Below are 21,048 nucleotides of genomic sequence, written 5' to 3'. Positions count from 1 at the left end.
ACGGGAGACCCCCGGGGGGCAGTGGCCCAGCTACCTCAGCAGACAGCCAGACCCAGAACCAGCCGGTCACAAGGGGAAGGGAAGAGACACCCAAGCCTCAGAGGGTTAGAAGGGGCAGGTGGAGGCCAGCTAGTCCCACCCTCCAGTGGGAGTCCAGGGGGCCAGGTAGGGACAATGGGGTCAACCCAGATAGGGCTAGAGCAGACGGAGAGGGCAAAGACAATAGGAACAGACAGACAGCAGCTGGCCAAGCTGAAGCCTTACCAGCCAGGGAGGAGAAGCAGCCTCAGCAGCTCAGAGCCACGCCCCAGCCTGCAGCCCAGCTGGAAAGCAATAACCTAGTCCATGGAATGCTAGGAGCTAAGCAGCCCCAGGTGGAGCTGCCTGAGGCATTCCATGGGAAAAGATGGACAGCCAGCCAAGGAGGCTCAGCTGCGCCTGCCTTCAGCTGTCAGTTCAGTCAGAGAGGCTGGACAGCCAACCAACGAGGCGCAGGTGGCCCAGCCCAATGCTTCCAGCCAAACAACCACAGGTGCAGCTGCCTAGATCAGCTAGAGCCATGGTTAGAAGGCGGCAGGAGGGCGTGGTTGGCAGGTGAAGCTTGGCAAGCCTGAAGGGATAAAAGGGAAGTCCACCCACAGGGCGTGGTGGGTTGAGTAGGAGTGATGGAGTGGAGCATGAGAGGAGGTGAGGAGGAGAGTTGATGAAGGAGGAGATGGCAGAGATCAAGGGGGATGACTGGAGCAGGTTGAGCAGGCCAGTGAGTGGACTGAAAGGGAGTCTGGGTGAGGTATACCGCCCCTCCTTCCACAGAGCAGGGTCCTGCAGTATCCCTGACACCCCTGTGACGTCAGGGCCAGGCATGTCGGCGCCCCGCCCAGCGGCGGCTGCGGCGAGTCCTGAAAAAGATCCAGAGGCAAAGAAGTGTTGCTCCTCACCAAGCACCTTCTTAATGCAACACCTGGTCCCTAAAACTTAATGCAACACACGGCCGGGTAACAGAAACGAGTAACAGAGGAGTCACTCTTCCCAAAGGGTCTCCTTTAAAGGCCAATTACAGCTATTGATTTAAGTTATTCAACTCAAATGAGAACAGATATCAGATACTCAAAAGCCTAAAAATGTGTCACCTGGGCAGAGATGACTCATCTTGCAAACACCTTTATGCACCTCTCCCTCCCGCTGACGGTTCGGGCCATTGTGTTTCAAATTCCTATCACTGTGCATTGGAACAATAAAAGGTGAGCGGCCTGGAGATTAATTTTTATTCAACCCGCTAATGGTTTTATATCATATCTCTAAGTACTTAATGCAACAAGCCTTTCATCGAATCAAACACCACAGAAGTATTCTTTTTAAAAAATAAAAGCTAATTTCATGGCATTGATAGCAGAAATAGGGTAATTAACCTAACTGAATAACAACTGTTCCATTCACTATGCTGTTTTAAAAATTTTTACTGCATACCCTTTATATATTATTCCCAAATTAGCAAGAATGTGTTTTTTTTAAAAAACCCAACCCTGTTCTTAAAGAGGACTCGCGCGCACCATTGTGTCTCATATGAATGTTGAGAAAAGAGCATTCAAACTATCCATGCTTCCCCCCAGCAGATTATGACAAACGGGGAATGTGTCAATCTACAGAGAAAACAAACAAGGCCTACACAAAACCATACAATATATATGAAAAAATAGTTACAATATGTTACCATTCAGAATGATACATAAAGTACTGTATTTTGTAGAAACGTCCGCCATATATATTTCCATAAAAGGAGGTAGAAGTAATTAGTTTCACGAAATTCTACGACAGACACAACAATGCACAGCTGAATGATCATAATCGGTAATACATTGAAAAGTTTCAATGTTTAATTTCACAGGGTTCTTGCGAATAACACCTATCAGCGTGACAACCAATGTCTGTCTTGCTTTTAACAAACTGTGGGGATTTTTTTACTCGGATCAGAAGTACTGAAGAAAATACTTGTAACAGTATTGAAACAAGGCAGACCCGGGAGCTCATATTTATTTTTGTTGTGAATTATGTTTTTTTTTATATAGTATTTGGATACTATTGCTACTCATATTGTGGAAACAATATATATGGATAGATCTTACACACAGTATCTTACGCTGAGAATTATTGTACTAGCTGTAAAGTATATTGAAACTTTATGTATTGCTTATTATGTTCATTCAGCCTTCCACTGAATCAGATCATCAGTTCATCAAAGTCAGTCTTGTCTACTCAGACTGGCAGCTGCTCTCCAGGGTCTCAGGCAGAGGTCTTTCACATCACCTACTGCCTGGTCCTTTCAACTGGAGATGCCGAGAAGTGAACCTGGGACCTTCTGCGTACCAAGCAGATGCTATAACAACATCACCAACAACAACAACAAAAACAGCAACATCATCATCAACAACATTTAATTTATATACCGCCCTTCAGGACAACTTAGTACCCACTCAGGGTGGTTTACAAAGCATGTTATTATTATCTCCACAACAAACACCGTGTGAGGTGGGTGGGACTGAGAGAGCTCTGGAAGAGCTGTGACTGACCCAAGGTCACCCAGCTGGCTTCAAGCGGAGGAGTGGAGAATCAAACCCGGAGCCAGTTTGGTGTAGTGGTTAAGAGTGCGGGACTCTAATCTGGAGAACCGGGTTTGATTCCCTACTCCTCCACTTGAAGCCAGCTGGGTGACCTTGGGCTAGTCACAGTTCTCTGGAGCTCTCTCAGCCTCACCTACCTCACAGGGTGTTTTGTTGTGGGGATAATAGTAACATACTTTGTAAACCACTCTGAGTGAGCGTCCTGAAGGGCGGTATATAAATCGAATGTTATTATTATTATTATTCTCCAGATTAGAGTCCCACGCTCTTAACCACTACACCAAACTGGCTACCACTCAGCCCTGGCCCATCCTCCCCCACCCCCCATGAACAAAGAAGAACAAACTTTGGCACTGTATTTTTTTTAAAAAACGACTCACCTGTTGTGAACTGGCTTTTGAGTTTCTGAAAGACGGGATCTTGAGCCGTCGCCTGGGCCCTTCTTGCCAGTGACTCTGAAGCAGCGCTGGAAAACATGGTGGAGACATTGGAGACGTTCTCCAGGCCAACTCCAAAGGTGCTGACCAATTTTTTGACAAAATTCAGCGTGTGAGGGGTGATTTTGGCATCGGAAACTGCTCCACTTTTTTCGAAGGCCACCGAGTAGCATTTCGCCAGTCCCTGCTGCAGCTGTCGAAGGACCTAATGACAAGGCACAAAAGATGATGTAAACGAGGACCAGAGGAACTAAAAATGACACAAGCGTGCAAGTGACTATATAGCAATGTAACAAGGCTACCGGGGGGGGGGGGGAGGCACAGCCAGGTGAACCACTGAAAGATCTGTCTCAATGTCAAGGACAACCAATCCACTGTTATTCTTAATATTCTGCTTTCTAACAAGACAACTGGTCCGAGACCTGAACACAATGAAGTCTTATACAGGTCTATCAAGGGGGTAATTACAACTCAAGATTGCTGAGTTTGAGATAATTCATGAATTCAGAAGAATGGGCACCCTCTCCCCCAGGGCTAAACGGGGATGTAGGATACTTAGGTAAAGGTAGTCCCCTGTGCAAGCACCGAGTCATTACTGACCCATGGGGGGATGTCGCATCACATTTTCTTGGCAGACTTTTTACAGGCTGGTTTGCCACTTCCTTCCCCAGTCTTCTACACTTTACCCCCCAGGAAAATGGGTACTCATTTTACCGACCTCGGAAGGATGGAAGGCTGAGTCAGCCTTGAGCCGGCTACACGAACGCGGCTTCTGCCAGGATCTAACTCAGGTCGTGAGCAGAGCTTGGGCTGCCGTGCTGTAGCTTACCACTCTGCGCCACGGGGCTCTTGTAGGATTCTTATCTCACCAGAGATGCTGATTTTATGCATTTCCAGTCTCCCAAGCAATTGTCCCATGCTCTTTTTATGCTGGTTACTTTTTGCATTGTATCTTTGCATCCTGCAACACCCTCCCACCTCCTCACTCAGGGGTCTTCACTCCTGCTTGTATCTGACACAGGGAGTTTTGACTCTTGAAAGCTTATACTCTGGAAATCTTGTTGCTCTTTAAGGTGCTACTGGATTTGAATCTTACTCTTCTACTGCAGTAGAAAAGAGCAAGAGTCCAGTAGCACATATAAGACTAACAAAATTTGTAGCAAGCTATGAGTTTTCATGAGTCACAGCTCACTTCTTCGGATACAGCTAGAATGTGAGTCTCTCTCTCCTTCTATCTTGGAGAGTGCAGCGATTACAGATGCCGAATGACAATAGCCAGAGAATGACAATAGCAGGTGTGATTGGATTGGGTGGAGTATGCAGAGTAGTGAGTGTGGAGAAATCAGCATTGGTATGAGACAGGAAGTCTAGGTCTTGATTCAGTCCAGGTGGATGCATTGTCTCGAGCTTTGTTATCAGTTGCAATTCAGCCATCTCTCCTTCTAATCTCCTTTTGAAATTCCTCTGCAGGATAACCGTTTCTTTTAGGTCAGCAACTGAATGTCCTGGAAGGTTAAAATGTTCCCCCACTGTTTTTTTAATGTTTTGGTTTCTGATGTCAGACTTATATCCATTAGTTCTTTGCCAAAGGGACTGGCCAGTCTGTCCAATGTAGAGGGTGGAAGGGCACAGCTGACACGTGATGGCGTAAATCACATTAGAGGATGAGCAGGAGTATGAACCTGAGATGGTATAGCTGATCAGCCAAAGACAACGAATCAATGGACTTAAGTCTGACTGCTGGACTGTTGCTACTGGACCTTTGCTCTTTTCTACTGCTACAGACAGACTCGTCTTCTTCTACTGCAGACCAACATGGCTGGCTGCCTGAAACGACTGGTCTATTAATACCAGTCCAGCTTCCTTTGACTGGCAGTGGCTCTGCAGGACTGATTGCATCATATAATACTTGAAGCTTTTCCCTGGAGATACCAGAGATTGAACTTGAGACCCTTCTGCATGACAAGCAGATGCTCTGCCACTGAACCACAGCCTTTTTTCCATTAAGAACATTTTAAGGGTTATGAATGAAACTTCGTAGTGTTCCCCATTCAATAAGAAACATGTCTCTTATCTGAAACGTGCAAAAGAAATTTGCACATCAGCGAAACTCCTGAAATTTCAAAAATGGCAATTAAGGAAGCAGAAAATCCAAACTCCCTACTGCCATGGCTTCCAGGGACTATATCCCAGGGACTCCCGGAATTTCTTGGTAGCTTACGAAGGGTTTATCAATTAGAAGATTACTAATGGTAGACAAACATTAGTAATGGTAGACAAGCATTAGTAAATGCTTACTATTGCTCTTCTTTCCAACGTTCATATTTAGGGTACAACTAGGCACTCTATGGATCAGCACCGGTATCCAAGAGGCCTGGCCAGTGCAGAGACTCTGGGCCATGTTCCAAGGCGCATATATGAAATGAGTGTGCAAACCCACAGAACGCACCCCCAAATCCTTTGAAATAAACAGGGGTTCAAGGGCAGACACTGAGGCAGAAAGTGTTCCCCTGCAGGTGCATATTCATTCAGGAAAACACACCAAAGATAATCGATCGATGTTCTGATGAAAGAGGGGAGATTAATGACAAAATGGGGCTGCCTAAGAGTAAATGAATTTGGGACTGTTCAATTACTGACTTATCAGACAGTTTATTTGGATTTTTCCTATTGATTTGGTTGCTTTTATTTATTTATTTTTACTGTATATCTGCAAGTGGCTATGATGTTAAATGCGTAATATTAAGCTGAATTTGTGGTATTTCTTCAACTCAGTGGAGTACTCTTTGGTCATACTTCTCTTTTGCACAGTGCCGGTTAGGTTATACTTACATGAGGGTAAAGCCTTGATATATTGGAAAGAGAAAAACTAGAATAGGGAAAATGGGGAGAGGGGCTTGAAATGTTACTGTGACGAAAAATACCTCCTCGTGCCAGTTTTCTCTGAACCACACCATCTGATCGACAATCCCCTCCAGAGAGGAAAGCAGAGTTGGATGCAATTCTCTTTGCATGTGCATGATCCGGCTGCAACGCCACATTGGGGCAGTAGCTCTGATCGGCCCAGGATCCGACGCGGAATGAGACTGGTTTCCTACTGAACTTGGCTGTTGCTGTCCAGAATCTTGAACCATGGAGGGAGGAATACCGAGGGAAAAAAATCAATCAAACTACAAAAGTGTTCCACAGCCTTAAAAATAAGTTGATATTTCACTGTAAAATTACAAAACAATAGCAATCTGCAACATCAACAGCAAGTTATCAGCAGAACCGATTACAATACCTTCCGAGGACACCAATGCTGGAAAACCGAAAAGAGTCCAGTAGCACCTTTAAGACTAACCAACTTTACCGTAGCATAAGCTTTCAAGAATCACAGTTCTCTTCGTCAGATGTGATCACGCATCTGATGAAGAGAACTGTGATTCTCGAAAGCTTATGCTACAGTAAAGTTGGTTAGTCTTAAACGTGCTACTGGACTCTTTTCGGTTTTGCTACTACAGACTAACACGGCTAACTCCTCTGGATCAATGCTGGAAAATGTAACTATTTTTACGATGCTGTACTTCCTCTTAAACTCCTTGATGTTTACCATAAAAACTTGTGTGCCATGAAATGGCAAAGTGTTTTTCCAAACTGAACTTAAACACAGTCTTTCCATTCACAGAACCCCATGACGTGAATGAGCCCCGTTGTCAATATTAACCATAAGGAAGGGAGTCAATTCCACAAAAGACTGCCTATGCCATATTGACAAAGAATACAAGTATATCAACATCAGTTTAAAAAACAGTGAAGGCATGCAAGTGCACGATTTAATAACATGCTGCGGCATCAATCATTCCTTCATTTCCAGCATTTGCTTTTTTTAATATCCTTCTGTGCATCTGGAAGAATATGTTTGTCTTTGGGGGTCAGTTATGTAACATTTTAATACCCCATGTACTCTCCTACAATGAGAGTTTCTGTGGTGTTTCAGTTCCTTAAACGTGCATATTTAGGGGGTTTTATTAACTGAATGGGAGGGGAAAATGAAACACTGCATACCTTAATTAGAACATATTAGATTTACTCCATGGAGTAATCAGAATTACTCCCACATGATGAAACTCTCATTTAGCAATAAAATAACTGGATCAGCAGTTCAGACCAAGTGGAATAAGCTATTCCCTCACATCTGTATCCCCGGGAATTTTGCATTAAAGGAAAAAATGTATTTGGGATCTTCAGGGACATATAAGAATTAATACTGGGGGTTAGTATAGGTCCCAGACACCCCCATATCTATATCTATATCATCTATATCTATAGCTATATCATCTGTATCTATATCTGTATCTGTATCTATATCTCTCCCTGCAATTACCCTTAATGCAACTGCAATCTGCTAGATTTGGTGGGGTAAGAATTGAGGTTCAAAAGGCCTTAAAGATAACTGAGTTTGTTGTCTCGGAACCCAGCCGAGTTGCCAAAACCAAACTCCACCCTCTCCAGCCATTTTCCAAAACAAGAGGCTAAAGAGGTCCAAACAACCCCAACTAAAAGACACAACATCCTCAGACATACACAACACATTCTATTTAAAATACTGTTTAGATTAAAATAGTGCTTGAATACTGTTGTGAGTGCTGCCGAAAAGCACAATGGAAATATTAATAAGAGTGTCATAAACATTTCTCTTTTCTTTTTTTAAACGCTATGCCTCCACTAAGCTCTGTTTGCCCCAATTATCAAAGCAGATCTTATATGTATTTTTAAAAAGGATAAAAGAACCAAACTCCACCAGTCCAGGAGCTTGGTGATGGGCCACTGAGCACATTCCGTTGCGATGTTTCTCACTCACCGCTTTTGTAGCGTTCGCGCTGCTCTATCTTCAGTGTTAAATAGAGGGTCCGGATTGGGAAGTACACCGCTTGGGGGTAGACTCGGCCAACCTGTTTTGTGATCAAACACACGTAAAACTCAATGATTTTAGAACAGTACTGTGATCAAACAAAATTTGCCAGATTATTGATGGCTATTCACTCTTTAAGTATAAAAATCCTCTAGCAATGACACACAGCAAGTTAAACTGGGGGGGGGGGGATTGCCCTTGCCGTTGGAAGGAACACCGAACAAAGGCTCTATCGTATTACCCTGCAAGCAAAGCATCTGCATAATGCAAGAGCTCAAGAAATGCAAAATATCTTACTTATGCAGATAAAAGAAGGGAGAGAAACCAAAAAAGAGATCACTTAGTCTTCAAATGAGACCACAATTCCCAGTGATCCTCGCGCTACCTGCTAGCCAGGCAGCTCAGAATATAACCAAACTCCACACAATCGCTACATCGAAAGTGGGGGAAAACAGCCACTCAGTGTAAAGGGATATCACTTTCAGCAACCTGAGGTTTCATGACTCCTACAGAAAGGTGGGGGGAAACCCAGCCGAACAGACATTAATGTGCCATTTTTGCCTTAAATTTATAAGTTTTAATGTCTGTTAAATGAAGAGAGCAATATATCTGACCAGATGCTATGATGTTAATCCATGATGGGAGATTTTCCTTACCAATGTCCAAAAACGACAGAAAGGAAGGATGATCCCTGCTCCCCAAGGGGTGTAGAAATAAAACTCAAAAGCCACTTAATTGTAGTAATAAATTAAATTGAATTTGTAAAGGAACCATTCAAGATCTGTGTCAAGACGCACAGCACTGACTGTCAAAGCAATCCGATCTCAGTTAACAGTCTACTTTTCCCCGTCTCTTCCACACTTAAGTATTTGTTTAGCTTATTTATATACAGCTACACTCATAAACTGAATCGATGTTGATGCTGCCATGACAGAGGAGACCACAGACCCCAATCTGGAAAAGGAAATCAAGCCAGGTCCCCTGCTGTAGTCTCATCAGACAACTCAGGCAAGACATGGCAAACTGACTCAGTTTGGGGGATGAACCTTCTCCATATCTAAAAAGGTAAAGGTAGTCCCCTGTGCAAGCACCGAGTAATCACTGACCCATGGCGGACGTCGCATCACAATGTTTTCTTGGCAGACTTTTGTTACGGGGTGGTTTGCGATTGCCTTCCCCAGTCATCTACACTTTACCCCCAGGAATCTGGGTACTCATTTTACCGACCTTGAAAGGATGGAAGGCTGAGTCAACCTTGAACTGGCTACCTGAACCTGGCTTCCGCCAGGATCTAACTTAGGTCGTGAGCAGAGCATGGGCTGCAGTACTGCAGCTTACCACTTTGTGCCACGGGGCTCCTTTCTCCGGATCTAGGCCTCTCGTATTTGAGCTGTGTATTTAGCCTGGTGCAGAAAGTGGAGATGGTATATGAGTATACGCACACACCTTGATCTATGAGAGAATGTGCACCGAGGCCAGTGTCCTGTCTTAAGCAATTTTGCATGATCCTTGAATTAAGTCTTAAACTATAGTTTCCTTTCTCACTTTGCTCTTGCTCAGTCTATTCCCCAAACCTAACATGCACACACAAAAAAAACCCCGTGCTGCATTTTCAAGAAACTGAAAAGTATCCTGCCTCAAGTTTCCCTTTTTGTAAAGCGTGCGACGTACCTGACTGATAAGGTTCAGAAGGAGCTTGCCCTCGGACCCAACCAGGCAGGTTAGCAGCTGAGGAATCCAAGCCAGCCACTGGATAGGCGGGACACCAATACAGTACTTATCAACTGCATCCGCCAAGGTGTTCTTGTCGTCGTCAAAGCTTAGCAACCAAAGAACCTAAAAAGCAAGCAGTTCAGAGTGGGACACAGCACAGGCAAAAAGTTTGTAAACTGCATTTCAATGCGCTCCATGTGGGCAGAGAAATCTTTAGCGAATTAAAGGGAAGGCACAACCCCCTTTGCTAGAATTTTTTTTTCTCCAGAGAACCTGGCCGAGGAACACAGAGGACTCACCTTGGCTAAATACTTCCGCGACTTGCTCTCATTTTGATGGCGACATGCGTGCAAGTAGCAGGTGATTGCTGAGACGCCTAGATGCAGCTGGCGCTCCTTCACAAAGATGTTTTCTAGGTAATCCCCCCACATCGCCCAGGCTTTCACCAAAACGTCATGCATTTGCACTGCTGCAGAGAATGCTTTGTTGGCTTCTTCAGACCTGGGGGGGGGGGGGGATTGACATGATGTGGCGGTTCTGAACAGTCACTGCATTACAATACACTTACCCACCAATGGAAAGAGCCTCCGTTCAAAAACAGAGCCACAGAACCAGAAAAAAAACGATAAAACAATTCTTAAGAAAGTAACTAACAAACCTCCCCCCTGAATCTGTAACACAAGGGCAAAACTTGTCAGAAGCGGTTTTGCTGTATTTCAGGGGAAATGATGGAATCCAACGGCACAATTGCTTTAGGCTCATCCTGCATTGGGCCGGGGGTTGAGCTAGGTCTGTATGGCCCCTTGTGATTCTGTGAATCTGAATATTTCCCAGTTACATGCATGAACCCATGAACCCGGCTTATCTCAACTCAAACCATCAATCCATCAAGGTCAATATTGTCTACTGAGATCGGCAGTGGCACTCCAGGGCTCAGGAGGTGGTCTTTCATATCACCGAATCCTTTTTAAACCGGGGATGCCAGGGGACTGAACCCAGGACTTTCTGTACGCCAAGCAGATGCTCTCCCACTGGGTCACAAGCCTCCCCCATACTCAGGGATTAACTTGGCCAGATCCACATTTCCTAATCCTCAGCATTTGTCCAAAGCCGACATTTCATTTTTCCTCCATTCCTTCCTGATCCCCCTTTTGCTGGAGACGCTGATATCCATTTCAGCCACGACACCCTAGGACAGAAGGCTGGGAAGCAGGAGGCATTTTGTGGCCTGCTCTTAAGTTTTACTTAAGTTTGGATCACACAATCTATAATTATAGCCTGCAGCAATGCATAAAAAATAAATAACAACAACAATAAACTGATGGGACTGGAAGAAAACATGGCAAATGGAAAATAACCTTATCTGTCCAATAGCTTATTAGAGAACTAATTAGCCAGGATATTACTCAGCCTCTTCGGGTTTTTTGCTCACAGCTTTCCGTGTTCTCGGCTGTGCTGTGCTGCAGCTTATTATGGAAGAAGAAGGCTGATGAATGAGCCGCCTTATTACTGCTTTCTGCTGCAAACAGAATTTGTCTTCTGGATTTCCTTTTCTCCTTTGCCTTGCCTGTTATCTATCACCGATGCTGTTGATTGACGCCTACTGCCTTGCTCGCTGAACGAGATGAAAGAGGGACCCAGGCCGACCTTCCATAAGTGACCTTTTGGGCCTGGTTGTGGCGATAGCTAAAAAAGGTCCTACAATCAACAAAACCCTGGCAAATGATTTCATCAAATGAAAAAGGGAGCATGTCTACTGGGTACACATTGAGCACTAGACAAAAAGGGTCAAAGCTGCATTTTCAGACCTTTGTATCTAGCACTGTCTCCCTGCAAAAGTCCTTCTTTATTTGGTCCTAAATTATTTATCCCACTTTCCCATGCTAAGAAACCTTTCAAAAGCCTGGCTGTGGTCACTAACAGGCTGTATCACACTGTCATTAAAATAATTATATCCTTCTCCCCTATTTAAAATTCTCTGTAGATCTCTTCCAGAAAGGAGAGTGACACTTTCTGATGTAAGAGATTGTGAAGTTACACGTTGTTCATTTCAATGGACAACTTATTTGGCCTCAGAAGGGACTAGAGACGGGCACGAATCAAATTATGACCCCCCAAAATGCACAAACCAGGCCGGTTCGTGGTTCACGAACCAGTGGTTCGTGGAAGCTCGTTTCCATGAACTTCCACGAACTGGTCTACAGGTTCATTCGGTTCACATTAAAGGGACAGTTTAAATGGCCGTTTCCCCAGGGAAATGGCTATATAAACTTTTCCTGCTGCTTGCAAGCAGCAGGTCCCTTTAAACTATCAGCTGGCAGGCGGCCGGGGGGGGGGATCCTCCCCTCGCCGCCTGCGAGCTGTTAGTTTAAAAGGACCTGCTGCAAGTGGCAGGGCCCTTTAGATGGCCCAAACCCCAGCCCCCACCCCCACCCCCCCAGCCCCACACTTACCTTGCCCAGCCGCCCTGAGGGCCCGCAGCATCCTCCCCCAAGGGGCAGGAAGGCCATTTTTGGCCTCTTCCGCCACTGTGTGAGCTCGCAGGGTGGCGAAGGAGGCTGCGGCGGCCATCTGAGGGGCAGGAAGGCCGTTTTCGGCCTTCTCCGCCCCCCTGCAGGCCCGCATGGTGGCGGAGGCCGAAAACAGCCTTCTTGCAAGTGGCAGGTCCCTTTAAACTATCAGCTGGCAGGTGGTGGTGGGGGGATTCCACGAACTGGTTCGTGAACTTGCCCCAGTTTGTGCCAGTTCATGGTTCGTGAAAACCCACGAACCTCATGGTTTGGTTTTTTTGTGGTTCGTGCCCATCTCTAGAAGGGACTACATACAGGAGTAGCCAGAAATCACTTTCTTTTCCACTGACTGCACACAAGATGGATCTCTGCCTCCAGTTCAATTGGGAAGGATTCTGGAGGTCCGAGAGCATAGAAAGATCATCATTTAAGTTCCAATTTTCAAGAGAGTACCCAATCAGTACAAAAAAAAATACTATTGCCTTTGGATCAGGGCAGTAAGCTATGAAGGAGCCAAGAGAACTCTCGATAGGAAGTATATACATTTCTGACACTTCCCAACAACACCACGTGAGGCTTTAACATGGTATCTTTACAGTGCATTTTGCTGCATGTAGCTTTTCAGTAAATCGTAACCCATAAGCTCTACCGCCATAAGCTTGCAAGCCACAGACAGGTCTGAATTATTCTAAATACAGAACTTCTTGCACCAGATGCTCTACTTAAAAACGCTAGTTTAGTCAGCCTGCCTTTTTAAAAAATCTGCTCCTGTTTCCTTTATTAAGGTAGACAGATTTATGTGAATTCATTGGCTCATTTTGTACATATTTTTTCCTAAGCCTATGCCACGTTCCCCCGAGTCATAAAATATCACACTCTACTAACATAACCTACAGTATTTAAGAGGAGGTGGGCTGCTCTTGGGCTTCTAACGCCAAAGAATTTCCTTCTGCCCATACAAACTCTCCTGGGTATCCTGCAGCTGTAATAGGGGGAGGGGGGCTGAAATCAGATACTAAAAAAGAACCCCTTTACTAATTCCAGTGTTTGTTGGCTTATTCAGATTCTGAAGTTGGACCTTCACATGCAAGCAGGAGGCGGCAGTAGTGTCCTAACAGGAGGACACACAGTATGTCTTCAGAGGGGGACGGGGGGGGGGTTAAAAGATACTACACTTTTTAAAAAACCGTGCAAGCAGAAAAGTAGCTTAGCAGAGTGATCTGTGCTAGAATGTTTCCCCACTCTGCTAATTTTCTACTTGCAGGGAGTTTTAAAATAGAAGTCGGGGCGATTAAAAAATGGCACTCTCCACTTGCAGAACAATCCTTTTTTCTGATGCACATGTAGACTTTGGAGAGCCCCTTCACACTCTGGCACAATTCGTATACCAGTGGTATCTTTTCTTTATTCTGCTCCCCCTGGAAAGCTCGGCAAAGGAGTAGGTGGCAACAATCACTCTTCTCAAATTGCTGCATAGGGCACAGGTGAGGAGATTTATCACTTCGGTCCACACTAAGGCTGTCAACTTTGCACACATTTCCCTTGCGGTTTTTTGTTTATTTAGCATCTGCATCACCAGGCATGCCCGTGACACCTTTCCCCCCGATATGCCTGCTCATCTTACCCCCTGCCATACATACTTGTTAATCTGAGCCAAAAACATCCCCTTCAGTGCATAGAATTCTGCTGTCATCTCCTTGGTAAAATACTTCAGGTTTGTCGACTCAATAACCTCAAGGCCCTGTTGGAACAAATTTTTACAAGCCAGGATTATAGAACACACATCAAAGCTGGAATTACTGTGATTGTTTAGAACGACCAACATAAAACTTCTCTAGGGATCATTCCCCACCATAATAGTATTCCAGGCCCTTAAGGGTCGCACATCGGATGGCTCAGACTGCGCCCCCACCTCCTGCCTTGCCCCATCAGTGCCTCGTGAACAGGCATGAGGCTGGGCTATAAAACTTGGGTCACTGGGGGAGGCTTCTGTCCCTGCAGCAGATCACAAAAACCAGAAGGGGAAGGGATTCTGCGGACTGCCAGTTAGAAATCCTCTTGCAAGGGGAAAGAGGGTGGAACTGGGGTCTACGTGGGAGCTGGATCAGGCTTATCACTGGCTAGCTCAGTTTGAAGTCTTTATCAGCAGCATATCATAATCATTACACTCCTGGCCCATCTAAACTCGTTCAGATTTGTTTCCAGGCTCTATTCAAGGTGCCTATGTTCACCTGTAAAACCTTTTATCGTTTGGGATCAGCATACCTGAAGGCTTGCCTACTCCCTTGTGAACCTACCCGAGCACCAAAGTCATCTTCCGAGGCCCTGCTTCAGGTACTCCTGCCTACTAATATTAGGAAGGTGGTAACCCAGGACAGGGCCTTCTTGGTTGTGGCCCCAAAACTCTGGAACTCTTTCCCCAGAGAGACTCACCTGTCCTCTTCTACTGCTGTCTTCCACCAGTGGGTGAAGACTTTTCTGTTTAATCTGGTGTTCCCTCATTGATTCCTCCTTCCTACCCTATGTTTTAAGTATTGTTCCAAGTGTTTTTACATTTTTTTTAAGTTTTGGTTTTAATTGTAAGATGTATTTTTGTTATGCCTTGTTTTAACCACTACCTTTCTTGGGTAGAAAGGCACTATAAATCTTGTAAGTAAGTATTATTATTCTTTTTTCCCTCGCCCCTCCTGGGCTGGCTATGCTTCTATTTGTGCTGGTATAAAAAAAAATACATTTTAAGCATTTAAGTGTTTTTAAATACATTTTAAGTAGTGTTTTAATGCATTTTAAAAGTAGTGCTTTAACTGTTTTATTCCTACTTCATTATCACTGTAAGCTGCCTGGGGCATCTTATCAGATGGATAAGACGCAGTTTTAAATTAAAAACAAATTCTAGCTCTAACCTCTTACACAGCTAATAGTTAAGCCGAGTTCTGTTGCTATACCTGCATGCACTCATTTTTCCCCATCACTCCAGCCAGCTGAAGATAGCATTTGACTTGCTGCCGAATCTTCTGGAAGCAGTCCACGATCGGCACCGTTGGAATGGTATGGATGCGGCTAAGAATGTCCAGAGCCACGTTGACCAGCCCCTGCTTCCGTGCGATTTTCCCATACTGGATGATTGCTGACGCTGAAGCATGAACGCCCAACATGGCATTGTTGGAACTGGGGTCATGTTGAGTGCTGTTCTCATACGCACTTACGATGGCTAGGAAAGACAAGAAGAAAAAAGGCTGGGAGAGAGGCGTTTGTTACAATACCACTACACCATGAATATACATATGCTTCTTAAATATACATAAATGTTCATCACCAGAGAGCACAAATCCTATCAAAGGGGGCAAGGGGTTCATATCCCAACTACCCACTTGCACCAGCTTTTTTGGGGAGGAGCATGTGTGTTATGTGCCGTCAAGTCGCCTCCGACCTATGGCGACCCTAGGAAGACCTTCCTAAACGTCCTATCATTAACAGACTTGCGCAGATCCTGCACAGTGGAGGACGTGGCTTCTTTGTTTGAGTCCAGCCATCTCGTTTTAGGTCTTCCTCTTTTCCTACTGCCTTCCACTTTTCCTAGCGTTATTGACTTTTCCAGGGAATCTTGTCTTCTCATGATGTGACCAAAGTACGAGAACCAAAGTTTTGTCATTTTAGCTTCTAAGAAGAATTCAGGCTTGATTTCTTCTAGTACCCACTTATTTGTCTTTTTGGAGAGGGGCTGTTTTTCTGAGCCTCTTACGAAAGCTGACATTTGCATTAGATTTCGACTGTATTTCAACATTCGAAAAAGGAATTGCAGTTAAAATCACAAAACTTTGGAAATGAAAATGATCATCTTGACCACAATGAACATTTATTTATGACTCAGTTTTCTCCCCAAAAGGGACCCAAAGTGGCCTAAACCAATCTTTCTCCCTACAACCGCCTCCACTTTATCCCTTCAATGACCCCCTAGTGAAATAGACACTTCATCCGTCCAATGACCAGCCAGTGAGACAGGCTAGGCTAAGTGGGTGTGGCTGGCCCAACATTGTCAGGTGACCTTCCATAGCAGAACAGGGCTCTGAACCCAGATCCACTACCATGCTGCTTTACCACTAGAAAAAGGGAGAAAAATAGCAGGGGAGAAGGTCCTTTAGAAAACAGCACGTTTGGCCAAGTGGCTTGGTTGGGGTGAATCCTACCCGTATCCTCCCACTCCACGCAGCGAAGTTTAAAGCCTTTCTCCAATCTAAAGGGACTCCCCTCCATGTTAAGTAGCTCATTCATTGGAGGAACAGCCACTTTAGTTGAAGGAAGACTCCTTGGAGGAGGGTTGGATCCACCTCATTGCCTTTTACCTTGGTAATGATGCTGCCTCCACATAAAAATGCTGCTCCAGTGGGACAAGTCATCCGACACGATCGGCAGCCTGTTCCGCCAGGTCTTCACGACGGTCTTCATGTCATGCAGGCTGTTGTTCCGCCCGAGGTTTGCTGGCTGTAACCCGGCATTTATTTGGGCTGCCTCTTGCAGTTCAATGATTTGTTGTGCTGCCTAGGAATAGAGCGGAGTTTAGAAAAAGGAAAGCCTATCCAGATGGAGCGCAGTACAGCAGAAAGAGATGATCAGACAGGGTTTTTGTCAAATGTAGAATGTTCATGGACCGCGCAAATATGCATTGTCATTTATTTATTTTAAAGGGGACTGATTGCAGTTCATTGTCTGTCCTGGTCGTAAGAGCCCAGGGGGCTGGGATCCAGCAAACTTAAAGTTTCTGACTTTTTTTGTTCAATTGATCCATCTTCTCCCCATCGCCTGGGCCATAAGCTCTTCTTATCCAGAACCAGTTTGGCAGGGTTGAAATGCCCCTATATTTTTTTAAGTTTAAAACAAACATTTAAGAATTTTTTTAAAAAGGCTGAAATGCCCCTATTATTTCACCCTAGTCAAATATTTTGTGAAGCCAAAAGAGACTGTATAGCCAGCAATATATCTTTCTCTTTCATGATGATGTCATTTGATGCCACCAATTTCCCTTAAAAGCTAACTTGTCTTTTTTAACAGTTGCCGGAACTCTGCTTAATATCTGCTTTAATGTTCTATAAAAACATAGGCCAGCTCTGATGCTCCAGAATAAAACCAAAGAGAAGTGAATCATCCACAGTTATAGAAACCTTGCCTAACGTCGCTGAAAGTTCTTTTCATTGTTTTGCATTAACAGTTAATTCGTTTCTTTTCATTAGCATTCAAGCCACTGATTAAAGTATCTCTTTTGTTGTTCTCATTAAAAATCAATCCCAATCCTGTAAGTGAAACCATAATGGTGTAAGAAATCACTCAACTGAATTTTGCATACAATTATTTTTACACCTTCCACATAACGTCCTTACCCTATTGTTCTGTTTACTGATTCTCCCAGTTGCTGATCATATTGACTTGCATTGTGTAATCCGCCTTGAATTCAGTGAGAAAGGTGGACTAGAAATAACCTAAATAAATAAATGGGTGATCCAACCTTAAGCTGCAGTTACTTCTTCTGACCAAAGGAGCCTTCTGCAAACTAAATTGGCTCTTCTGTTGGCAGAAGTCTCCATAGGGCTGGAGAAAGACTTCTGACTTTGCCAGAGGAGTGATAGAATCCATGCCACATGCACCAATCAGCAATCAGCTCTGATTCCCCTGATCTGTTGGTTGCTGTTTATCTCTCCATGCTCATTTCTTTTATTCCTTTTTTTACTTTACTTCTTATTGCTTTTACAACTTGAGTCATAAACAGCAGATCCTCGTCCCACGGAAAGGAAACTTAAAAATTATCATATAACTGAATAACAGTTGCCAAAAATGTTGCCACACAGAGACTAGTTTGATCAAGATGGGTAGCCGTGTTAGCCCATCTGCGACAGCAGAAAAGAGCAAGAGTCCAGTAGCACCTATAACACTAACAACATTTGTGATAGGGTATGAGCTTTTGTGAGTAGAGATGGGCATGAACTGAAATACAAACCAAAGTTTGTGACGAACCGGCCCAGTTCGTGGTTCACGAACCAGCAGTTCAACAGAGCCTATTTCTGTGCCACAAACTTTAGGCTGGGTAATTTGGTTCAATTTTTGGTTCGTCACTGCAGACAGCCTGGCATCAATCTATCAGCTTCCTAGGCAACAGGGGATGGACTTCTTGCAGACCTTCTGCTGACCCAGAAGTGGCCTTCTGCTGGACCGGAAGTGACCTTCTGCTGACCCAGAAGTGATGATTTGCTGACCTGGACGTGACATTTTATCGAACCAAACGAACCAGTTCATGAACCGGGGCAGGTTCATGAAAGTTCATGGTTCGTGAAATGCAACGAACCACGAAACACACGATTCTTTTTTCCCCGGTTCATGCCCATCTCTATTTGTGAGCCACAGCTCGCTTCTTCAGATATCTGAAGAAGCGAGCTATGGCTCACGAAAGCTCCTACTGTACCACAAATTTTGTTAGTCTTATAGATGCTACTGGACTCTTGCTCTTTTCTACTGCTTCAGAATAGTTTGTCTCTGAGTAGCCAAGATGATTTTGCTTCCGGAGAAAGAGAATTCTGATAGAATAATGGGGAGATCAATTCAGCTCTTAATTCTGAAAATTTAGGACCGTCTAAGAAAACGTGTTCTACAGAGTCAATTTTATTGCTACCACAATTGCAGAGTCTGTCTGACTATGGAATTCCACTGAATCTTCCTAGCATAACAGCTGAAGGAAGGGCATTCAGGCACGCTAGCATAAAAGCCGGAATGCCAACTGAGAAGGATGAACACACTCTGTGGGCTCAAATCATCATGGTCTCGTAATCGAAGTCCCTAAGACATCTTCTGGTGAGCTGGGTCAACTCTTGACTTCTCATTGTTTCCATCACATGTTGGGTAACACCCAGGCATGACAATCTGTGATCCAGTAGTCTATCCTAGTCGCTTATGTGGTGGTCCAGCTTAACTAGTCCAAGGAAACCTGATTCCGGATTTGATTTTAATAGCCTAACAGTGTAATCCTAAGCAGAGTTACTCCGGTCTAAGCCCATTGAAATCAATGGTCTTAGACTGGAGTAACTCTGCTTAGGATTGCTCTGTAAGTTTCAGGTTGAATGCTCTTCCCCAAGCCTTTGTTTCAAAGGACATTTTAAGGAGAAAAACGCCAATATTTCAAATATATTGTAAGTTCCAAAGACTGAATGCCGGTGGGGTAGGGAAGGATTCTCAAGTGCCATGTATGTTTGCCTCATGTTCAAAAGCAGGAAACCTTACACCGTACACATGGAGCTGCCTTATACTGAATCCGACCCTTGGTGCATCAAGGGCAGTATCGGCTACTCAGACTGGCAGCAGCTCTTCAGAATGCCGCTGTACTGGGTGGGGACTCGGGGACCAAAAATGTGTTTGCTGTGCCAATCTTCGCAACAAATGCTCGAAAGCAAGTGGCATGAGAGGAACTGGGGTTTAATTCCCAACAGGATCCTAACTATTTTCAAAGATGCTACTTTGCAGCTATTAAACACTGTTCTGTATTCGCCCAACACATATATTTTTGTGACCGCTAACAAGATCCTAGCACTGTATTAACTAACCTTTACAGAATCACATTCAGTGTTCAAAGCACTTCACAATTATCTTATTATGATCACTACAACCCCCATGACAGCTAGACCAAGATTATCGTCTCCACCTTGCAGAGCTTGAGAAAGAATGCAGCTTGCCCACGGTTAACAAGTGAAATCAAGATTTGAATTCAAGACTCCTCACTTCATGGATTATAGCTCACTCTCTCTTAGCCACTAACACTACACCAGACCCAGAATAGAAGGTCTGCTTTAAAGACTGGATCCATTAAAGCCCATGCCCTCCAGATCAAGCCAAGCCACGTTACATGCTTACTTCAAATTGCTTTTCCATAACAGTTGTTCTGCAAACATTGCCTCCTTTCATATTCACCTAGCAAACAGAAAGCAGCAGCTCTTCCTTGGGTGCTAAAAAAAAGAACACACTCCTGCAGGTAGCTAGTTAAATCTGCAAAACGGACCTGTGAAACTTTGCTGGAATTTAAATTGCCTGCAGAGAATAAAACCGACATAACCGTTTTGCAAATCTTCTTGAGAGATAACCACTTGCATTAAGCTACTAATCAGCTAAAACTAAGATAACTGTCTTTCACCCAAAAAAATCAGTCTGTACTTACAGACAAATCTCTGGAAACAAAATAAATTAAGCAAAGTATAATTCCCCCCCTCCCAAAAATAATCGCCACAGTATCAACCCTCACAATAGCTTAACCTTCATCCTACTCCCATTCATCATGTAAATTTAATTTTCTAGCAGGTATTTAATCACCCACTATCTGATGTAGGAAAAGTAATTACTGCTGAGTAGTTCTATTGCTGTGTTTGTAACTTTGTCACTCACTGCCTCTTTTTGCAAGCGGGGAACGCGTGCAAAGATTTAAATATGCTACGTCAAGGCACGTGGAAGCATTAGAGAGTTTTGATTTAGCAATATTCGTTCTTTCTAACTGGGGAGCGGGGGCAGCCTTAGGTAAAGCAACCGAGTTCCCTGGAGCTCTAAGTTATCGAGGTAAGTAAATTTCAATGGTTTAGAACATTCTGCAAACGTTATCTGCTCAAAGAAAGTACACTCCGGGTTATTTTTTATCTTAACTCTTCCACTCCTTCCCCTCTCATGAAACAAAGAGCAGGCAGATTCCACAGAGGCGAAGCTGGTACATGCATATGTAGTCTCGGTTTCTATCTAATTCAGGTCAGTCTAATTTATAGTATTTTTTATCTTCTGAGATCTTTGTCGGTTGGAGCACACAGAAGAAAGCGTCTGAAAATCTTTCTCCCCCTGCACCCAAACTCTGAGCATGC

At 44.3% G+C, this 21,048-nt stretch overlaps 1 protein-coding gene across 1 annotated transcript in view; it reads right to left on the bottom strand.

Annotated features, from left to right (window-relative positions):
* The window catches only part of TRRAP (transformation/transcription domain associated protein), a 138,656-nt gene that overhangs the window by 26,220 nt on the left and 91,388 nt on the right, over nucleotides 1–21,048 (bottom strand). Inside the window, exons 58-65 of the mRNA XM_054993020.1 lie at nucleotides 16,516–16,711; nucleotides 15,118–15,383; nucleotides 13,813–13,913; nucleotides 9,962–10,163; nucleotides 9,621–9,785; nucleotides 7,899–7,989; nucleotides 5,980–6,179; nucleotides 2,999–3,260 (exon numbers count right to left, since the gene is read on the bottom strand). Of these exons, the coding sequence (XP_054848995.1) occupies nucleotides 2,999–3,260; nucleotides 5,980–6,179; nucleotides 7,899–7,989; nucleotides 9,621–9,785; nucleotides 9,962–10,163; nucleotides 13,813–13,913; nucleotides 15,118–15,383; nucleotides 16,516–16,711 (1,483 nt within the window). The remainder of the gene's footprint in view (nucleotides 1–2,998; nucleotides 3,261–5,979; nucleotides 6,180–7,898; nucleotides 7,990–9,620; nucleotides 9,786–9,961; nucleotides 10,164–13,812; nucleotides 13,914–15,117; nucleotides 15,384–16,515; nucleotides 16,712–21,048) is intronic.

This window comes from Eublepharis macularius, chromosome 12, assembly GCF_028583425.1.
Source record: "Eublepharis macularius isolate TG4126 chromosome 12, MPM_Emac_v1.0, whole genome shotgun sequence".
Lineage (NCBI taxonomy): Eukaryota > Metazoa > Chordata > Lepidosauria > Squamata > Eublepharidae > Eublepharis > Eublepharis macularius.
This window is presented reverse-complemented; position numbering and strand designations above follow the sequence as displayed.